Genomic DNA, 22,344 nt, shown 5'->3' on the forward strand with positions numbered 1-22,344 from the left:
ATGACAACATCGGATAATGTAGAAAATCCTTATTTAACAAGAAGCTTTAATCCAAAAAAATATTTATACAGTAGGGAATTTAATTTTATATTGTGGTTAAATATATGGATTCGGTTACACTAACTGAATATTTCTCCCTATTTTATTAATTCCAAAATAGTGTCAAACATGATATAAGCTAAAAAATTTAAACCATATAAAAAGGTTTGAATGATTTTTCTTACAACAACGAAAATCGTTACTGCTACTCAACAACCACATTCATAAGAATTATATCAACTTATAATTCATAAAAAATATCAAACTGATGACAAACTCCGATATTAACTGTAAACACATAATATGTACAAACATTCAAATTTTGATAGTCGTTAGTATATTTTAATTTACGATAAAGTTGTTGGCACTTGTGTACTATAAGGATTTCACACAAAAATCTTTATATTGTTCCAATAATTCACATATGTAATATCGAACCGATAACATTCACTCTGATATTAATTATAAATACAAATATATATATAGACATTCAAATTTTAATAGTAGTTAATATAATTTAATTTATAATAAAATTATCGGCGTTTGTGTTCTATCATGATCCCACACAAAAAGCAAGACTAGCTACCTAGCTAGCTTACTTTGTATTGTCCCAATAATTGACAATTGTGATAGTAAAATGAACAAGACATTTAGGTATACAACTCTCTCAATAATGTGCTACGGATTCAGTGAACATAGATAAGTTATTGACATAAGATTTTCAAGATTATATACATTTGATTGTAACCATTCGAACTACAAAAAAACGAGTGAAAAAACAGCCCATTATTGTCTTTCCAAAATCAGAAAGTGTCGTTGTTCTTGATTTTGACCATATAAATAAGCCAAAGGTTATATATATATATATATATATATATATATATATATATATAGAGAGAGTTGGGATTTAGGCAAAAACTTGTGTACGACGGTCTCACGTGTCGTATTTGTGAGACAGATCTCTTATTTGGATCATTCATGAAAAAGTATTACTTTTATGCTAATAGTATTACTTTTTATTGTGAATATCCATAGGGTTGACCCTGTTTCAAAGATAAAGATTCGTGAGACCGTCTCACAAGAGATCTACTCTGGGATTTATAGGGGTTCGAGCTCGAGATATGTCTCATTTAACTTTTTTTTTCAAGTATATAGTGTCAATGTGTTTGTGTCAGCATTAAAGATATATGGGTGAGATGAAGATGTATGTAAAAAATGTTAAATTGTAATTAAGGGGGGTGTATTTAACGTAGGAAATTTATTGACTTTTAGTGACTTTTGTAGATTTTAAAAATCTAGAGGTATTCAATCAAGACTTTTGCATACTCTATAGAAGTCTTGTGGTATTCAAAATAGACTTTCATGGAGTTTTAAAAAGTCAAGTGGTATTCAACATTAACTTTTATAAACTCTATAAAAGTCTACATATATTCAAATTTTCCATGGACTTTTAATAACTCCATGGAATTCATTGACATACAAACATTAAAGCCTAAGGTACAACTACAAATTGACATTGTAAAAAATTGTATTTGGTTTACCCCAAAGATTTGAATGGATTTTTAAAACTTCTAACTCTCTCTCTGTCTCTTCACATCACATATCTTCTCTCCTCTCATCTATTTCTTATACTCTCTCAAATTTTCGAAGTGCATCTCTATATATATTTTCATCTTTCTTTTTCAAATTTTTCATTTTTTGGCTGATTGTTCATTTAATAATTTTTTATTTTAATAACACGGGGAAATTTTGAATTATAGAATTGAGTTTGTGATTTTTAATTTATGATTTATACAAATTAATGTAATATTCAATAATAATAAAAGATGATCAAAAAAATGTTGTTTAATTCTTAATAATTGAATAGTTTCGTAACAACAATGATTTTTTAAATTCATTTTCGTATTTTTAATTAATATGTAAGCTATGATATTTTTATACAAAATTATATTCACACAATAATAAATAATATTATTTTTACATTTATATTATCAATTTAAAAATAAGATTACGTGTTAATCAATTGATGTATTTTAAAAAATTTACAAACATGCATATAAACCCACATATATATACATGTAACGATTAAACGATTTAACTTTTAAATAAGTAAATTTATTTATTAATATAAATATTTCAAATTGAATATGTTATATATGTCAATTAATTATTGGTTCAAAGAAATTAATAAAAAATCACATGTTATAGTTAAGTACAAAATTTATAAAATTCTATAAAAAAAATCTACAAAAGTCTATAAAAATCTTGCAAAAAAGTCTACATAAATCCACATAAATCTGTTTATAAATCTGTGAGATTCCATAAAAGTCAATAAAAATTTATCAAATTAATAAAAGTCTATCATTTAAAAAAGTCATTAAAAGTCATCAAAACTCTGAATTGAATACACCCCACTAAGAGATTTTGGATATTGATTTTAATAAATAATAAGTGACTGTCGTGAAGTTAAATATGTATTTTACATCGAGAGTGAGTCTCATGTGAGACCGTCTCACGGATCATAATCTGTGAGACGGGTCAACCCTACCCATATTCACAATAAAAAGTAATACTCTTAGCATAAAAAGTGATATTTTTTCATGGGTGACCCAAATAAGAGATCCGTCTCACAAATAATACCCGTGAGACCGTCTCACACAAGTTTTTGCCTTACATCGATTAAAATCGTCTTTCCCTTCGCTGAATTATTTGATTTTCCAATGCTTTTTATTGCCTTTAGAGTTTTGCTAGTTACCTTAACAAATGTAACACCACTTTCTATATAACGAGTCCTCGTTACGGTTAAATCAAAGTTGGGAAGAATAATTATTTTCACATTTTATCTTTATATTTTTTATATAAAATTTCTACAATTAAATTTTATTTTTTTTCCTAAATGGAGGGGATAGTCACATCCGATCTACTCTAATTTGTTGTATATATTTAGTTTTTTTAAAAAAAATTGGGTTACCCACCCAAAAATTTTAAAACTTATCCAGATTGAATGCTCAAAAGATAGAAGAACAGCAACAAACTGTCCCAATCAAATGGCTGCCACAATTTGTCATCAAGACAAATAAATCAAGGCAGAAACTTGCGTGAGACAGATGGCAAAAACTTGTGTGAGACGATCTCACGGGTCGTAATTTGTGAGACGGATCTTTATTTGGATAATCAATGAAAAAATATTACTTTTTATGCTAAGAGTATTACTTTTTATTGTGAATATGGGTAGGGTTGACCCGTCTCACAGATTGTGACCCGTGAGACGGTCTCACATGAGACCTACTCCAGACAGATTTACGGGTCGTATTTTGTGAGACAAATATCTTATTTGGGTCATTCATGAAAAATATTACTTTTTATTATTGTGAATATTGGTAGGGTTGAGTCATCTCACCGAGAAAGATTCGTGAGACCGTCTCACAAGAGATCTACTCAAAAATCTTAGGCTTTCCTTGAAATAAATAGGGACATACCTCAAATACCCCTATTTACTTGATTTAATTATTTTTTTTAAAAAAATTCAGATTTCGTTTTGTTTAGTGTGTTTAAAAGTTTTAAAATTTAAAATTTTATTTTTAATATTTTATAACAAAATAATTATTAAAAAAATGAACTGTACACGCAGACTGTATGCATAAAAAAATTATTTTATATGCACGCCACTCTTGCAAAGAATATATTATAGGCAGCAATGGTTTTTGGTTTGGCTTTTGAAATAATGGCAAATTCGATTAAAAAAATTAATGAATAAATTTCTGTTTAGTATTCATCCACCCGATGGAATTAAAGAGGGATTATGTCCCACTAGGTTTGGAATGTGGCAGATTAACATTTTAACGTTGGTTGGGTTGGGCTTTCAAAAGTTGATACTTCAGCCCAATTATGATGAAAATAGCCCATCAGGATAGAGGTTTACCAGAGACTCATACCCAACATTAGTGAATTGGACTAGATTACAATTCCATGAGGTTGGGAGGGTGAAATTATAATTTTTGAAATAAGTATACATAAATTTTCAATTTGTTTTCCATTTCGAAGGAAGTGAATTTGCCTGCCGTTCTACTGAGTCAGCTCCATTTCTCGGTTGGAGGTGTGCACGTCGGTACATTCGAGTCACCTCTTGTTTCGGCATTATAAAGTTGGAGAGGATTCGAACTCATCACTAAGTGGTATCGACTAACATAACTTACCATGCATGTCTAGTCAGGTCAATCGTTTGATTTGGTGGGATCCCTATGGAAAAGTCGGTCTCTTATCAAACAAGAGTAGGTCTATTGTGAGTCGCTCTCATGAATCTTTATTTGTGAGACATGTCAACACTACTGATACCCACAATAAAAAGTAATACTTTTAGCATAAAAGATAATATTTTTTCATGGATGACCTAAATTAGAGATTTGTTTCACAAAATACGACACATGAGACAGTCTCACACAAGTTTTTGCTATAAAACAATGCGAAATACAAATATGATTCAATGATAGAGGAAAATGGATCTAGAGCCATTATTCAGTTTCATAAATCATCAAATTGGTGATGTTTTTGATTGTCCAAAACTTTAATTTTGAAAATTAAATTACATGGGAAAAAATTAACATATTTTCATATTGGGTTAATATTTTGTTTTACGTTGGGTTCTGACTCGTACTCTTGAAATCAATTTAGGGGTGTAGAAAAGGGTTCATTTCACCCTACCTTGTGAGGTACTGCCCCATAAGGTGATCAAAGGTCCAGATTTACACACACATACATCCCATGAAAGTGATCAAAGGCCTAAATTTAATCACCATGTAAAATCAATGTCTGAGATCCTGTGAGGGCACTGCCCCCACAGGTAACATCGACATTACCGTAGAAAGGATTTGATGAGATTGTATATATAAGTAATACCGTGAATATTAATTTAAATATTTGAGTAGGATATGAAATTATATTAAATAAATAATTATATTTGATTTATTTAAATTTGAGATAAAGATGATAAATTAAATTTTGATCTTTTCCGATAATCAAATAAATATATGAAAGATAATATTATAATTTAGAGTGAGTCGGGTCAACCTTATTCATATTCACAATAAAAAGTAATACTATTAACATAAAAAATAATATTTTTTTATAGGTGACCCAAATAAAAGATCCGTCTCACAAATACGACCCGTGAGACTGTCTCACATAAGTTTTTGCCTATAATTTAATATCAATTGTTTGAATTATCTTAGATAAATGATCAATTGATAAAATTACAACCAAACATTTGATGGGCAAGCAACCAATTAACTTGGAAAATTATTTGTTTAGAGATTGAGTAATACAAGGAACAATATTTGTTTATGGCATAATTTGCAGCTGTTATAAGAAATTGACTTGAAAATTTTATGAAAGGTACTATAAATTGACCTCTGCGTATCGACAATGAAATAGAGGCGTAACGATGATTTTGCTATTTAGCGTAAATTACCCAAAAAAAGAAAAAGACATTTACCTAAGAAGATGTAACCAAGAACAAATTGTTAGTTGTAAAACACTATTACATGACTATTCCTTTCTCGAGTCACATATTTTTAATATAAAAAATAATATTTTTTGATGGAACGAGTCAAATTAGATATTCGTATTATAAAATTAACTCGTGAGATAGTCTCATGATAGTTTTTGTATTCTTGCTAAACATCAAACATATGTCTCTTCATGATAAGATATGTGTAACATTACTACGATTATTATATGTGTTTTTCATTAATTATATTAATACTATACTCTATTTATTTATCTAGATTATTTTAAATTTAATTCCTATCTGTTTCAAATTATATTTTATTTTTTTCATAGTACGCAAAAATATATATTTTGACCTCTCTTGCTCCAATGTGGCACAAATTTTATTTTTTTTGAATTATTAATGAAGTGACCCACAAAATAAAATAAGACTAATAGTTCCCAATGGTCGTAGTCACCATCGTCAGTTTTATTTTAACCCTTTCAAGGAACTAGTAAAATAATAAAATGCATTTTTAAGAATTTATTGTGATTTTGATAGAATTTTGAAAAACGAAGAAATCGATAATTAATAAAAAAAAAAAGAGAGAGAATAAAACAGACAACCGACGTGGAATAAGGCAATGTTTGTTTGTCGTCGGATATTAAAGGGGAGAGTAAGAATATAGAGTAACTGAAGAAAATTATGGCGTGTTTGGTTGCGCAGATAATTGCATTCGAGATGGCGCAACCAAACACGCCATAATTTTCTTCATCTCTGTTTATATATATATATATATATATAAAAAGTGGAAAAGCAAGACTATTATGCGGACAAAATCTTTTGATAGTTCGACTCTTCCTTCTGTTTTTTATTCATTTTATTTTTGACAAACACTCGTGTGAGTCGGTCTCGGGGTCATATTTTGTGATACATATCTTTTATTTGGATTATCCATTAAAAATATTACTTTTTATGCTGAGAGTATTACTTTTTATTGTGAATATCGGTAGGGTTGGCTCGTCTTACAGATAAAGATTCGTGAAATAATTTCAGACCTAATCTTTATTTTTTTTCACAATTATTCGATAATCTACGAGACTCTATATTTTAATCAGTTGTTGAAAACAAAAAATGATCTGTTAGTTATATTTTTAGTCCATCAAATATTTGATATGTCTCGTAGTTTTTCCAAATATCATTGAAAAAATAGTTTACAAAAATGAGAGAATTGTATTTTTTACTTATTTGTGATTTTGATATTTTAATTTTTCATATTTCAGTTTTACTCCGTTTTTCATTTTTAATTATTTTTTCTGTGGCAGCAATGTTAGCACAGCACAGAGAGACCCAATTAAACGACACCAAAGTCAACCAAAGATAAACCCTTTTCTGTTTTTTTTTATTTAACAAATTCCGAGCATAATTACGTGGTTCAGTGTGAATCCTTCTCCTTATTGCACAACAGCCCCTTAGATAGTTATATTTTTAATTTCTGTCAAGCTCCATCGCAATTGCTTTCCAGTTCATCCTTCCATCGTGGAACTGCAGCAACGATTTCTCTTTTTGTAATCTGTGTTCAACAAATTTCTCCTTTCTCATGTGTAAGTTCCACAGGTGCAAGTAGAATCACCTGGGAAACTTTGGAATATTCGGGCAGCTGTCAGCCACACCTGCCACCCAACAGGCCAGGCGTACAACCCGGAATCTTGGAATATTCCGGCAACCCTGAATTTGCATATGGAAAAGGAGCCGCTCCTCCCTTCTCTCGACCAAAGAAGATTAACCCCACCACCACCACCACCACCACCACCAATAATACTCTGCCCTTTGCCTGAAGATAGTGAAATTACAATTACTATTCCACCTTTGTCCATTACACCTTCGACCAAAGAACTCAAAGACATGCTCATTTTTGGCTCCCCTTCATCTTCGTTGGGTTATCTTAACGATTCTCCGTCTTCAAATCTTCTTGACGCCTTAACTTTATCACTTTCCTCCCCAAAACCTTTACTTTCCAATCCTGATTATGCAAGATCAACTGTTGATGGGGAAAGATCAAATCTTGACGCAGATAATCAGCAATCTTGGCTGATTGATCCCGATTACCCATTTTCAAAGAGCAATCTTCACAGGTCCAAGACTGCACCGGCCATGGTTACTATTAATGAAATCGATCATTCTTCAGGTTCGAAGCCACCCCAGTTTGGTAAATCATCAATTATAAGACAGGGTTTTGTTCTCTTGATTATATACTTGGGTCTTGGTGTGATTATGTACTCTTTGAGTAAGGACAAGTTCAAAGGAACGGAGACACACCCTGTTGTTGATGCTCTGTACTTTTGCGTTGTGACTATGTGTACGATTGGTTATGGTGATATAACTCCTGATAGCACTGTGACTAAGTTGTTCTCTATCACATTTGTGCTTGTGGGATTTGGCTTCGTAGATATTTTGTTGACCGGGGTGCTTAGTTTTGTGCTTGATTTGCAAGAGAATTATCTTTTGAAAACTATTAAGAGTAGAGGAGCCCATGACCCTGGATCTTACATAATAGATGTTAAAAAGGGGAGGATGAGGATTCGGATGAAGGTTTCGTTGGCCTTAGGAGTTGTGGTTCTTTGTATTGGAACTGGCGTCGCCTTTATGCATTTCGTTGAGAGGCTGGATTGGATGGATTCGTTCTATTTGTCTGTTATGTCAGTCACGACTGTTGGATACGGTGACAGGGCATTTAATTCTTTAAGTGGTCGAGTTTTTGCATCAATTTGGTTGCTGTTGTCGACAGTTGCAGTTGCTAGAGCTTTTCTTTACTTGGCTGAAGCAAGAGTTGACAAGCGAAATAGAAGTATGGCAAAGTGGGTGCTTGGACAAGATATGACTGTAGCTCAGTTTCTAGCTGCTGACATTGATAACCACGGTTTCGTAACGTAAGCTTTTTTTAACTTTGCTCGTTCTGAAGTTATTTTTCTGTCTAAAATTATTACTGTTGTTGAAGCAAGATCAGCTTCCATGGGACACTTCTGATTGCATTCAATAGAAGTTTGAATATCAACAATATTACCGCTAAGTGGTTTTCTAACCACAATTTTGGCAGCTTCATGCCTTTCTTAATGTTTTTGAGTGCATAAAGATTGGAAAGAATTTACTCTCTTTATTTAATGAAAATGGAAGTAAATACGGTATAACATTTTTCTCTTGAAATGTGACATTTATGATATGTATTTAAGCTTCCATACTTCCATTGTCAGTTTGCATTATTTTAGTTACATCTTCATGTGTTAACTAATTTCCTATTACATCTTGAGCATGATAAATTCTTCATTAGTTGACAACTTTAGTGCCACGCACTGTGTTGATGACATCGACCTCAAGAAAATGCTTGTGTGTTGTTTCGTAAGGATGAGAATGGGAGTTTCTTAGAGCAACATATGTACTAAAAGGTTATAAAGTCGAACATATTTCCTATTCTAGAAGAGTATAATGGGAATGGTGCAGGAATGCCAACATATCTGAGAGTATATTAGAAAGTTATTATTATTTTTTTTGCTTCTAGTATGGCCTGCTCCAACACACACAAGCACTTACAATCTCGGTAAGTTTTCAACCTCTGTTTGCATGTTTTACAATTGTATGATAATTCCCTGCGTGACTTGTACGCTTTTGGAACTGGACTCGGTTTGGATTGTATATATTTTTCCCTAATGGGTTGTTCCGTCTGCTACTGCACGAATTAATCTTTCAACTGTTCTATTTTTTATTTGTGTTTATCCACTGGCATCAAATCGGTAGGTCCACTCTTTTACATAAACTTGGGCGGCTGCCATACAAATTGGATGTGGATTATGGTTTCTCTCGTTATTTTACAATCAGATTTAATATGGACATTGTTTCACTGGAAAAGAACTCATTAACTGTCCAAATTTGAATATAAGTTATCCTTCTTTCTTGATTCAGTGTCTTAGCCAATATATATATTTCCCACCACTTATGGCATACGATCTTATGTTTTACTAGTGCAACTTCTTGTATAATTTCTCCTTTTGTTCTATCTCGAAGAAAACGTACCATGTTAAACATTTCACATGTTATCTGGCAGCAAATCAGAGTTCATAGTATACAAACTTAAAGAGATGGGCAAAGTTTCCGAGAAGGACATTTTGCAGATTTCTAAACAGTTTGAACGGCTGGACTCTGGTAACTGTGGTAAGATCACTCTCGCTGATCTCATGGAAAACCATCACTGATTCGAAAGCATGGGAACTATTTGGTGGATCTCTACAAAAAGGACTCCCTTCTGCTGCTAACCAAGAAGAAGGTTGTCTTTGGCAGTGAGGTTCTATGAGACATTTCTTGGAACAAAGATGACAAGCGACTACACTTCAATCCTCCAAGTTCTATACAAACGCACTTGCACTCGCACAACAGTGACGTATAACTTAATAAGTATGCATGTCTTCTTTACATCAGGCACACTCTTGATGATAACACGTCTGTGATAGCTTTACGCCTCAAAAAAAAATTCATGGAAAAGATATTAAGATACCATACTATTCTTTACTGGTTCATCCCCATGAGAATCGTGAACTGGTGTATTCACTGCACAAGAAGTGGCGCTCATCGATCGAAAGTGACAAACTAATAGAGTTCTGTATGAATCTTGAAGTTGGCTGGAAATTTTGAACTATATTCGCATTTTATGTGGTTCATGTATTTATATTGAATCGTTACTGCAGCAGCCTCTTTGGCACTTTGCCTATGTGATGGAGTACAGCATTTAGAGCTTTTTCTTGATTGAAACCATCCCTTACAGTCAAGGCTCTGTTTGCTCCACATCGGCCTTTCTTTATAGTGTATCTACCAATGAAAATGTAAGAGGAACATACATAGTACATACTTTCTCAACTTAATTTCTTGGAAAAAAAAATTTCTTTGCTTTCGTTGAGATTTACTATTTTGAACAGTATTATTTTAACCTTCATAACTCGCTGCATTTAAAAATATTTTTTCTTTGAAATTTTTTTCCCCTAAATATTCGCACTTAGGAAATAATCAACATTTGTAACCCCGCATGGGGAGTGGATTTTGGTGTTAATACTCATATAAATGTATCTTTGCAGAGTTACCTGAACTTCCAAAAGCCCATTGATGCTGAAAGATCCATATGTGAGGGTGCAAATTTTTTTAATATTCGATGTTCATGTTCAAATAAATTGAATTACTAAAGCTTTAAAACAAAATTTACATGGAAAAAATCGTATGATATAAATTTTATTCTTAAAAACACAGCTAATTAAAATTTTGAGTTGAATAAAAATCGGGAATTTTATATGCATGTTTGTTTTTTTAACAATTTCGATCCTTATCTATAGCCAAAATTACGTATTAATTTTCTATCTTTTGGTTTTTTGAAATTTTAGTCATGTCATCGTGAGTATTGATGTGAGACACACATTTTAACCTCACATTTATATCAGGTTATCATCACGTCAATGTCAAATCAACACCATATTGAAAAAATATAAAAAAAAAATAACAATTTAAAATTAAAATTTGACAATATAAATAATCAAATCATAAAAAAATAAATATATATTACGAAAATGACAACTTTCTCAAAAAAAAATTATATAGCATGCAATATCATAATTTATATTAAAATTTTAATTGTATAAATTATTAAAATTTTATTTATATCAACTTATAAGATATCTATTCTATCAACTTTATATGAGAGAAGATATACACAAATCTTTACCTAATAAGAGATTAAAGAGAAAATAAATGCATTGGATACAACGTAACAAATACAGCTTAAAAAGCTTAGTCCAAATTTCTTCAGCTGGGGTTTTTAAGACACTGTAAAATATTAAAACATATGTAATACTTCACAAACAACAAACACGCATTCTTGACAAACACTGAATTGAAATGATATGCAACATACAAATCACCCCCCCGATGATTCAACGTCTCGAGAGAGCAGCAGCAGACAGCAAGATCAGGAGTATGAGAACTACCATCCCTGCGAATGATCCGATCAGCGACCCCGAAATTCGCTCACAGAAGGAGTTGAACTGTTGGCATATGGCGAACCAATTTGTCCTTGTGTTCCCCTTGTGTGCTAAGTATACTATTGCTGCTGCTGCTGATGCTCCAGAACTCAGAAGTGCCAACATTCCCTTCACAAATCATTCCAAAAAATCCTTTTCATTTAAATATTCAGTCATGATTATCGTCGTTGAATATTCTGAACATGTATGTACAAGAAATGTATGTATATCTCTGTGTGTGTGTGTGTGTGTGTGATGGAATGAAAAAGGGATCTTACTGCGTCGAAGAAAATCAAGACAACCCTACTCTTTTGTGCTCCACTTCTTACAATGTGGAAGATGGACAGTGCCAAAGAAAGGACAAGATACGCACTTACAATAGAATTCGCCACCACGAAAAACCTGCAAAAATTAATTCATTAGAAAAACCATCAAGATTATATCCATGCATGCACGTAAAAAAATCATTATCATAAATTACGCCAGATGAATCAATAACTAACGTGAACATGGGAAGATCGTCGTATTTAGCCCGAAATTGAATGAACTGAGTGAAAAACGGAAGCGTTTCATTAGTTGTCCCCATAGCAATAGCACTTGCTAAGGTTGCAATAAGCGCAACAATTCTAAGGATAAAATCTACAACAGCTGCTCCACGATTCACCCCAGTTCTTGGAGCTGAAGAGTCCTTCACACCGAGTTCGAGCACGCCTTCCTTCATCTTTCTTGAGTAAAAACGTTCCTAGTTTTTGGGAAAAAAAAGGTTCTTTTAGTTAATAAAAACTGTTGTAATATTCAATTGCAGTGCTCTGTACGTTGCCTGATATGGGAATTTATATGTGTCGAAAAGATACAAGAACTGCGTAGCAGGTTAGATTTTGTGCATAATATAATCTCGAAACGAAACGTGGATTAGTAAATAATTTACTTGCTAAAGCTGATGCAGAACCATATTAAATTAAGTCACCTGCTGTACTTTTCCAACTCCATTAGAAGTTCCCAGATGTAAAAAGGAAAAGGATAAGGTTTGGTCCATTGCCAAAAATGGAAATAATTGGTTATTCTACACTCGATAAAATTGTAATCTTATTCTCGTAAATTGGTTTATTTTTTTGTTAGAACTAAAACTTGTCAATGTTCGGTTTTCATACATAAACTTCGATTTTTTTTTTGGTTTTTTTGTTAGAAACCACTAAATTTATTTGACATCGATTCTATAATACGTGACACGTGTAAAGAGAGTAAAGCTCAAATTAATTGAATTAGAATTAATGTAATAAAAAAGATATGAAAAAATAAAGCAATACGGCCCTCAGTGATTCAAAATGAGATGAAAAAAGTTAGTTGTTTCTCTTAATTTTTGTTTATGTATATTTTAATGTGTGCAATATAAGCTTTTTTGTCATATATGGCACATATGATAGAATCAATGTCAAATAAATTATATTCAAAATATTTAGTGGTTTCTGACAAAAAATTGAGCAAAATAAACAAAATCCAAGTTACTATATGAAAACCAAATTCTGACAAATTACGTCACTAAAATCAAAACAGTCCAACTTACATGACTAAAATTTCACTTCTACTTCTACGTCTATATATATTTGTTACATGCAAGTATGTGTGTGTATAATTTGTTATATATCTTATTATTTGATATGATAAGTATTTAATCAGACTAAAGGTTCACGTACAAAAATGGAGGAGACATGCATAAATTGGTGAAACTAATCCATAAATATTTGTTTGCGCGATGTTCATCTCTTTGATAAGGATAGGGCGTAATATATCACTTTTCTATTATTTTATTGTCGACAATCTGTACTTAAACCATTATATATTTCTTGCCAATCGCGAGTCGGGTTGGTGTATCAATCTGAAGGCCATGACCACTTCTTAATAATTTTTTTAAAATAAATTGTTTATAAATTTCTATATTGAGTTTTCTAAATATGTTAAAACCTCGACCCGGCCCGTAAAAATTTAATGACTTTTGGTCTGCTTATGTGAATATATTATATAATTGAAAAGCACAAATTACATCGTGCACTCATTTCTAACGAGCTTAATTTTGTGTTAGAATTGTTGGACTTATTTTGGGCTTGTACATTGGGTTGTTCATTTGAATGGGAAATTGGACAAACAAGATATAGGTAGCTGGTATGTGGGAAATGTCCCACATTAGAAAATGAACATAGCGTGAATTTTATTGATTTACACTTTATGAATGTGTAAGAAAGATTGGTCAAGAGGCTCTCTTTTGTGCACGTCGGCCCGATTTGCAATGGAAAAAGGCTTGACTTGTCTGCAAGCGTACGAGCACGACCTAAGTGCATCGAATGTCGGATCGATCAAGGTAAAATTTCCCACCAAGGTTCACCTGGTTTTTGTTATTTTTATTTTTCGGAAATTTCTTTTATGGATGACCTTCCATCTGCATGACTCTTCGTATGGACTGAACATTGGTGCTCCAGGCAGGCCTGTTGGTGCTACAGTTGGACTGACCTTTGGCCTTTCGGATGGAACTATAGGCAGCCTCAAGTCCTTCAGACCACCCAACACACTCTCCTGCATTCTAAAACTTTCGAAGCTTTCTTTGTTGTCTCGCTGCTGCTTCCTCCGGCTGCTGTTCCTCTGCCCTCGTGATAAAGTTCATGTACCATTTCAGTTCGTTGTAGTGGTGCCTCGTGCTAGGTTACTGCTAGTTGTTCTGTTGTATCCTGGGAAACAGACATGTCCCAGTTCATTCTCGAAGCACATACCGAAGGCGATGAATCTGTTTTAAGGACACTGTATTTCATACATGCCTCGGTTTAATTTATTTTAAGCATTGTACTACTGTTTAGTTCACCATACTGGTTCACTGGTTTTCAGTATAACTTTATGTCCTGTTTCTTCCATATATTTTGTGTAACAAGAATATGTACGGCATATATTGGGGATGAATTCTTTCATAATTCTAGGTTGACAAGAACGACAAAATATTCATTCTAGTTTTGTAAGTTGATTTGTTTTGTGTTTTATTCTATATAATTTGTCTATTTTGATTTTTTCTTCAATAATTTGGTTTTTCTTTTGATTTTTTCCTTTTTCCTCCGAAGTCTCTAAATCTATTAAATATTATTTATTTGGCACGTACTATTTCGCATGACTCATATAACGTGAATAAAACATATATTATCCACCCAAAAATTCACTTGTGACTTTTAATCACCATGATCAAACATAAAATTGGGAGGTTTGATGAGTAGTTCATCACTACAATATTTATATCACGTGGGTTGTGATGAGCTGCTCATACCATGCTTGGGAAATCTAACAACTCGATCTAGCCACTTTACACGAAGTGAAATTCATCCATTTGTTTTTTTTTTTTGGTCAGATGCTGAATTGATCTGTAAAATTAATCAGTTGCATTTAAAATTAGCTAATTAAAAAATACAAAAGTAAGATGAGAAATGATGAATTTTGTAAAATCCCTTACATTGTCATAATGCATACCACAACACGTTACTACAACTAACACGGTCGCACCAGCCCAAATCCTACTCAATACCACCTAAATCAAAACAACTAATAAACTTCTAATTTCATTAAATTGGAAATATATAATTTTTCCTTTATAAAAGAAAAGTCAACTATAACAAGGAGAAAACAGTCAAGTCGCCTAACGATTTCAACATTCATGGCTCCGGAAGAGTGGACTTTCAGACAGGTTTTTTATGTCCCAATTCTCCATCTTACACTATTAGAACTCATGCCCACAAATTCCCCTCCCTTCTACTTCTGATCTTGATTGTAATCCAGGAGCCAGGGGAAAGAAATGGATCAAAACAAAAGCGCGTTTCTGATCGGAATCGTAGGTGCGGTAATCACGCTTTCTGCTTATTCTCAGACTTTCATGTCTCCCACACAGTGCATCACGGTTGGATTACTAGTTCTGATCTTTGGCCTTCTTGTTAGAGAAGGTATTCTCTCTGTTTGATGAGCTTCTTGTCCCCTTTGGAGGGTGACGTAATTTTAGTTTTACTGTTTTTGTTCTACATTTTGTGCTTTTTCATTTCGATGTGATCGATCTTGGGATTTGTGGATGTCGATGATCTTTCACCACCAAATGCTGTGGTTCACGTTCTGCTACAACTTAGTTAGAATACATGTTGCAAGTCTTTGGTTTGTGTTGCAGAATATAACCAAGAATACTTCATTTGCTACGATGAATATTTCAAATTTTGGAGGATTTCTACCAAAGCCATGCTCGTATATTTTACAAGGAAAGTGCGTTGTTTGATTTTCTCTAGCGTCTCAATTAAATGGTCTTTAGTTTATCTCTCTATAGGTGTCCATTTTGATCGATATGATACAACACAATCAAGCAATAACTACTATATAAACCAAAAATGGTAGCAAGTGTTTGAAAAAAATTAAGCACAAACCATAACAAAGATGACCCTTCTATGCTTCTAATAAATCACCTCTTAATTAGACATTTAATTTAATGTAATATCGGAAGTTACAGAAGTATCCCCGGTTAAATATAAAAGTGGCCGACCACTCACTCTCTCAGAGCTATCGAAAGAACACAATGACCCCCCCGTAAACGCCAAGACAATACAAAACATGGGACGAAACTATTGCTCAATACCTCGAGAAAAAGTAAATAAATAAATGTGTAAACCGCAATTTGAGTATGGCCAAGCAACTTCAAGCACAATTGATATGAGAACAAGTGTGTCGATCATCTCATTTGCAAGCACTCCGACGTCATCCGTAACTATTTATCCAGCCACATTGTTCTTGCATTAACTGAATATCCACAGCGGGGATATTTTGATTCACCGTGAATCTCATAAAAATATATACAAGGAAAACATCCTCAGCGTGGCAGCCAATATATGATGATGCTGGAAATATACCACCACCTTCGCACGAATATTATATGGACACGAATCGCATGTAATATACAAGATAAAATCACAAGGAGAATAAAATCATGCATGCATAAATCTACGGCTTTAGACATGAAGGAATGGTACCAAAACCATTTGGGTGGGAGTCGGGGTTGTTAACAACTTACCAGGCCTATGGTGGACACTAGAAGAGACAAAACTGTGATGGGCAAGACGCATGCCCGAAAATATCGTGGTTAGTTTACCTGTTGACATCACAACCGGTCTCTACAGTCCATTAAACCTAAAATGCAGATATATATATTGAGTAATTAGAGACAGGTAACGATTTGTTTATCGATAAGACTGAATGCTGGCAAGAGATCCTCAGCCAATCATAGTCTAATTCTTCTCAAAAAAACTAGAATTGCCTTGAAGCCCAAACAAAATAGACAAAAGACTTCCCAAGAATAAACAACAATAATGGAGTCAAATGGCCAATAGATTAGTTTCAAATAGCAATACTCAAAGAATCTGCAAATATGCTGGAGATAGAAGATGCAATCATATAAGCCAACACATCACATGAGAAATAACTAGTACTGACTCTACAGGAAACCCCAACAAGCATATATCACCCTACACATACAGCTGAGAAGAATAAAGTCATCTGATACATCAGTAGGAAAACATAAAATAGAGATTGGCAGCAGGTTCTTGGGAGCAATACAGATTAAGCTTGGTGATGTATGGTGCCAAAACTTGACATTTTCAAGGGGTAGGTGAGTCTTCAGATATTGGTCCTCATTGAGAAAAGCATCAAGGTGGGCCATCAGTTAATCAAAACCCTCTATCAACTGATCTTTGGGTTAGGGAGGGTGGCTTCATCAATATAGGCAAGTGGCTGACTTCAGGCTTCAGATCTCAGCTGTTATATTGTGAAGGGAAGTGAAACAAAGGTGAAAGAATAGCATCAGTCAACTGGGTCAACGGTATGACAATCGAGGCAACTTGTCAAAATGCTTCAGTGCTGTGTTACTTCAATACAGATAAGCAGCAACAGAAGCAAGCGGAGACATAATATGAAAAGTGATATCATGGTCTACCTGTAATTTTACTACAAAGCTCTAGTAATCATAGGTTCTCCCACGTGAAACAGGACTACGTGCAGAAAACCTGGTTAAGGAATGGAAAATCAGGGATCGGGAACATATAGACGTTTCAATGACAGGTAAGGCAGTTATGCATTTTAAGAAGATTGGAAAAAAGTCAATTTTCTAATAACAATAAAAAAAAAGTCCCAGAGCCCACATCAATAAAGAAGCTGAAACAATCAGGTTATTAGGTAGTCTAGCACAAACTCAAGGGCATAAGCTCTAGAAAATTCCATCCCAGTAAATGCTTTTCCTCAGAAAGTCTCAAGGAGAACACGATCAACGCTCTCAACTGGTTACACCTCTGATACAGAACCCAAAAGAGCAAAGACATTAAGGGTGTGTTTGGTTGAGTGGATTAAATAAGGATAGATTAATAGTCAAATATTTATCGTTAAAATTTTAAGTTGTTTTAATAATCATTTTGACCCGGTTTAAGATCCAATTTTATAGATAACTATTTGATTAATAAAATTGGATCTTAAATCGGGTCAAAATGATTATTAAAATATCTTAAAATTTTAACGATAAATATTTGACTATTAATCTATCCTTATCTAATCCATTCAACCAAACACACCCTAAGTGAATAAACAAAAAGAAGAATGCAACAAATCTTACCCAGAACCAACAGATCGCCCTGCATAATAGCTTCCATATGCTCCATAAGCATTGCCGCCGCCACCACTCTGCAGATGGTGGGAAAATGTGATCACAATGCAGAACAACAAAATAAATGGAGAATGATGTATGCTCACGCTTTAGCTTTAGTTATGAGAGTATAAAAAAATTTACCCGAGGACCACCATAACTATCGGCTGGTGCCAAGTCAGCAGTACGACCATATCCACCAGAATAAGAATACCCTCGCTCACGGTTCTTAGCATCCCTGTTTCCATATTTCAAGCTGTCCGAACCATTCGCTGATATGGGAAGATATGGGACAAAAGGCATAAATGCAGACATAGCACCCTCCTTTTCAAAAACATTAGCCCTCAAGCGTGAAATTACTTGTATAAAAGCATCCTTGGCGACATCAGGATCTCCAGAAATCTGCTAATAGTAAAGCACAACATCAGTTACATCCACTGATTTCTTTTATGGTCCTAGCCAATCCATGGATTGTGCTTCCTCTCCCTCATTTACATGGCTTATTTTTATTTCACACTAGTTCTGCCAAGGCTGAGGAGAGACCACAAACATTAAAAGTATACACCACATTACTATCTCGTAATTACTCTAGCAGTTGAGATAATCTTAAAAAACTTAAAATAGAGCAATGCAATAGTGATCACACGCATTCTAAAGAAGATACCAGTTACTTAACAAGTATAAGGGTTACTAGCTGACACCAGTTATGCTTGAACCTAGAAAAGTGCACTTAATGCTAATTAATAAAAACCACAACAATGCCTATCAGTTCACCTGCACCATTTCCTCATCTTCAGAAGCAACCTTAGGCAGGTTTTCTTTCGACAGTATGCGAATATTAGCCTTGGTCACTTTCCTCATCTCTGAAATTATGGACCCTCCTTTTCCAATGAGACAGCCAATTCGAGAAGTAGGAACGAGTAACCTGGTCATAAAAGAAACAAGGCCAGAATCTCTTTCGACTTTTTCACTGCACCTCGGCTGCAAACGTAATGCAGCATCCATTGCTGGGGAAAAGGTATCTTCAAAAATCTAAACCAACAAAACCCAAGAGTTTGAGACAATATAAGCTAATATATCAAAACCTCGATCCAGATAATTAAACCATATGTTACCTCTTTTGTGGAGATAGATATCAAGCAATCATCTCCCTCAGCAGCAGAGCTATCAACTTTAACAGTTGCCCCAGAATCTTGCCTTACTTGATTGATTACCGTGCCACCCTTGCCAATGACACCCCCTATATTAGCAGTTGGACACACCATGCGAATTGAGAATTCTCTTGAAGATGTTTCATTCCTAGGAGTTGAGTAAAGAGACTGCGGCCACTCGGACCTTTCACCCTTGTATCCCCCATAGAGCCCAACAAGTGGAGTTAATCCCATGATTGTAGCACCAGCACCAGAACCCAAAACTGAACCACCAGAAGGATACCCAGTACGAGCAGAAGAAGAAAGCAAATGCTGAGATCGAGATGGATTGTCATGCAGGCGAGATGCAATCTCATACAAAGCTTTCTTCACCACAGAAGCGTCGCCTGATATCTAGAGTAGCAAGAAAAGAGGAAAGATCATTGGACTAATACTTGGTTTGAGTAGAATCACAGACATTTTTCATGAACAAAAAGGAATGACAATGAATAGTGCACTAGAACCAAAAACACAATCGCAACTCAGAACATCGTCGATCTAAAATCTAACAATTACCATTGCAAATGAGAATAAGAAGCAGGGCGCTAAAAAAGACAAACTGAAATACATCACCTAAATCGTCCTAAGGTAACATTAGTAATCTTGCTAGAATATGAAAAGTGCCACAGCCACGTGGCTCTGAACTATAAAATAATAATTAACCAAGATAAAAACAAAAGAATATGTGGCTTTGCATGGGCATCCGCATCCCACAGTACCTGGACAAGTTCATCTGAACGCAATGCACATGCTGGCAAATGATCATCCTTTACAATTCGAATCTGTGCCCCAGTTTCACTGCGAATGCTTTGAACTATCTGTCCACCCTTCCCAATTATGCAACCAATCTGATCAGAAGGTACCAGAAGTCGAACTGTAACTTGTGGGTACTCTTCTGAGACCTCAACCATCGCATCCTCAGCAATGATCCTATCATGTACCCTAAAAAGGGCATCTTGAGCAGGACAAAGATGACTATCGAATCCGTCAGAATCACTACTCTCCTTGCTAGCACTGTATATGGTAATGACACGTTCCTCGCATCCTGCAACAGACTCACCAATTTGGATCTTTGATTTAGTGTCAATTCTTAATTGTTTAACAATTTCTCCTCCCCTTCCAATAATACTTCCAATTTTCTTCCCTGGGCACAAATAGCGATACACAGTGTCATCAGGACCAATATGAAAGGGATCTTTATCCGTTCCAGATTTTCTTCTTTTATTCCTGTCATTTTCGGCAAAATCAGACTGGGAATGGGGTCGTTTGCCATAGTTATTCCTCTGACCGGTCATCCTGATAATAGATATTGATGACATTCAAATAAGCACACGATTAACAGGCAAGAAAAATACAACATTAAGGCATTGAAAAGGTTGCTAACATATCTATATAAGGGTGCCCGTGATCACATAATCTTACTCAATCGCAATCCAAGGCCAATGAACACCAAATTAAAGGTTCTCAAAATCCCATATGGTATCGACAAGCAGCAGCCGCTATCAAGATCACAACTTTTCACCAGCGTAGAAAAGTCATTAATCTCTATTATCACTGAGAAAGTAAGTAGAGTATTGGGTAGTAAGTAGTAACATAGCAAAGGCTCCCGGTCTTGCTGGATATCGGGAAGAGAAAAAAACAAAGAAAACCAGGCACACAATCCTAAAAACTAGAATTTATAGATTGATTTAAAAAGTCGACACTTTTTTCTCTTAACTGAAAACAAACTAGCATTGCCCAAATTTCGTAGAGTCCAAAACTAGGAATCGACTCAACACCCTCTAATGGTAGTACCCAAAAACTCATAGCTGATTACCCACAATAATAACAAAGAAGAATAATTAGAGAAGACGTCTAAGTGTGAGCGTAGCAGAAAGATAACAACTCAAGAATTATATGGTGAAAAGATCTAAGAATCACAGGATTACGTGAATGAAATATATAGCCGCAATAACCGCGAAGCACCAATGTACACATAAATTGAAAGGATTGCCCATTATACCTGTGGATCACACCAGAATTCTGGCGAGAGAGGGGAATTCTCGGAAATGCGACAGCAAATTCAGCAATGGGGGAAGAAAGTCCCTAGGGTTTTTGACCAGACCGGACGGTAACGTGGTGTACCAGCTGCATATGTCATAGATAATAATTTCATCAAAAAAAAAAAAAACACAACTACATAATTGTATATCATTTATTATCTTATACTATAATGTGATCATTATTTAAAATTTTAAAATCAAAATTTAGTTTTTTTATATTTTTATAATATTATAATTTTTAAATATAAATTAAATTATTTATAAAAACACTAAAAATAAATATGTGCCAAAAGTGAATGTCTCCTATATATATTATCTTATCAAATTTCAAATTTAATTATGTATTTTTTTTTATAATTTTAATCATATTTCATTAGCAATGTTGATACGTTACTATACACGTTAACGATACATAATAATTATGACTAAAAAAACAAAAATAATTGACTAATATTAAAAATTTGACAACAAAAAAATTTTAAATATCAAAGAAATGAACATAGAAGACCAAAAAATAAGATTTCCCTTACAAAATTGCAATGTATTTAATATTTAGGACAATAGATGTAGATTTTCTATTCCGTTTTGTCTCTCTAACAACAACAAAGGAAATTCATTATTTTATCTATCTATCTATCTATCTCAAAATAAAAATAATATACAATCAAAACTTAAAAATATTTAAAATTTTACAACAATATATTTATATTTTATATACAAATTTAATATGAATAAAATAAATTTTATTTTTAAATTTGTTAAATATATATTATATATGCAAGTATCGCGTATATAGTTGCTAATGAAAATATAGTATAAACCATAGTACCAATACATACTCGAA

At 33.7% G+C, this 22,344-nt stretch overlaps 4 protein-coding genes across 14 annotated transcripts; 2 read left to right on the forward strand and 2 right to left on the reverse strand.

Annotated features, from left to right (window-relative positions):
• The first annotated feature begins 6,991 nt into the window (after window positions 1-6,991).
• On the forward strand, window positions 6,992-10,448 carry LOC140806270 (two-pore potassium channel 3-like). Its single transcript, XM_073162831.1, has 2 exons — window positions 6,992-8,454; window positions 9,624-10,448. The coding sequence occupies exons 1-2, from the start codon at window positions 7,265-7,267 to the stop codon at window positions 9,769-9,771; spliced, it is 1,338 nt and encodes a 445-aa protein (XP_073018932.1). The 5' UTR covers window positions 6,992-7,264; the 3' UTR covers window positions 9,772-10,448.
• An 825-nt stretch (window positions 10,449-11,273) lies between these two features.
• On the reverse strand, window positions 11,274-12,367 carry LOC140805023 (casparian strip membrane protein 1-like). Its single transcript, XM_073161203.1, has 3 exons — window positions 12,081-12,367; window positions 11,856-11,979; window positions 11,274-11,706 (listed from the first exon to the last, which is right to left on the reverse strand). The coding sequence occupies exons 1-3, from the start codon at window positions 12,296-12,298 to the stop codon at window positions 11,491-11,493; spliced, it is 558 nt and encodes a 185-aa protein (XP_073017304.1). The 5' UTR covers window positions 12,299-12,367; the 3' UTR covers window positions 11,274-11,490.
• Window positions 12,368-15,180: 2,813 nt separating this feature from the next.
• On the forward strand, window positions 15,181-17,957 carry LOC140806271 (uncharacterized). Its single transcript, XM_073162833.1, has 2 exons — window positions 15,181-15,292; window positions 15,385-17,957. Exon 2 carries the CDS (start codon window positions 15,401-15,403, stop codon window positions 15,560-15,562), a length of 162 nt encoding a protein of 53 aa, XP_073018934.1. The 5' UTR covers window positions 15,181-15,292; window positions 15,385-15,400; the 3' UTR covers window positions 15,563-17,957.
• On the reverse strand, window positions 16,013-21,613 carry LOC140806268 (KH domain-containing protein At4g18375-like). Of its 11 annotated transcripts, XR_012112466.1 has the most exons (10): window positions 21,461-21,613; window positions 20,843-21,012; window positions 20,178-20,754; window positions 19,384-19,812; window positions 19,043-19,300; window positions 18,413-18,670; window positions 18,239-18,306; window positions 17,570-17,639; window positions 16,652-16,767; window positions 16,013-16,380 (listed from the first exon to the last, which is right to left on the reverse strand). XR_012112466.1 is itself a non-coding variant. In XM_073162825.1 (9 exons), coding segments are annotated over exons 2-8 (1,641 nt in total). In that variant the 5' UTR covers window positions 20,845-21,012; window positions 21,461-21,613; the 3' UTR covers window positions 16,013-16,767; window positions 17,570-17,590. The 11 variants fall into 11 exon arrangements, 7 of the variants coding, with proteins under 7 accessions (XP_073018926.1, XP_073018930.1, XP_073018925.1 ...); XR_012112469.1 differs by lacking the exon at window positions 17,570-17,639; XR_012112468.1 differs by having other exon boundaries at window positions 16,013-16,767; window positions 17,570-17,921.
• Window positions 21,614-22,344: the final 731 nt, after the last annotated feature.

Source organism: Primulina eburnea, chromosome 11 (genome assembly GCF_022965805.1).
Source record: "Primulina eburnea isolate SZY01 chromosome 11, ASM2296580v1, whole genome shotgun sequence".
Lineage (NCBI taxonomy): Eukaryota > Viridiplantae > Streptophyta > Magnoliopsida > Lamiales > Gesneriaceae > Primulina > Primulina eburnea.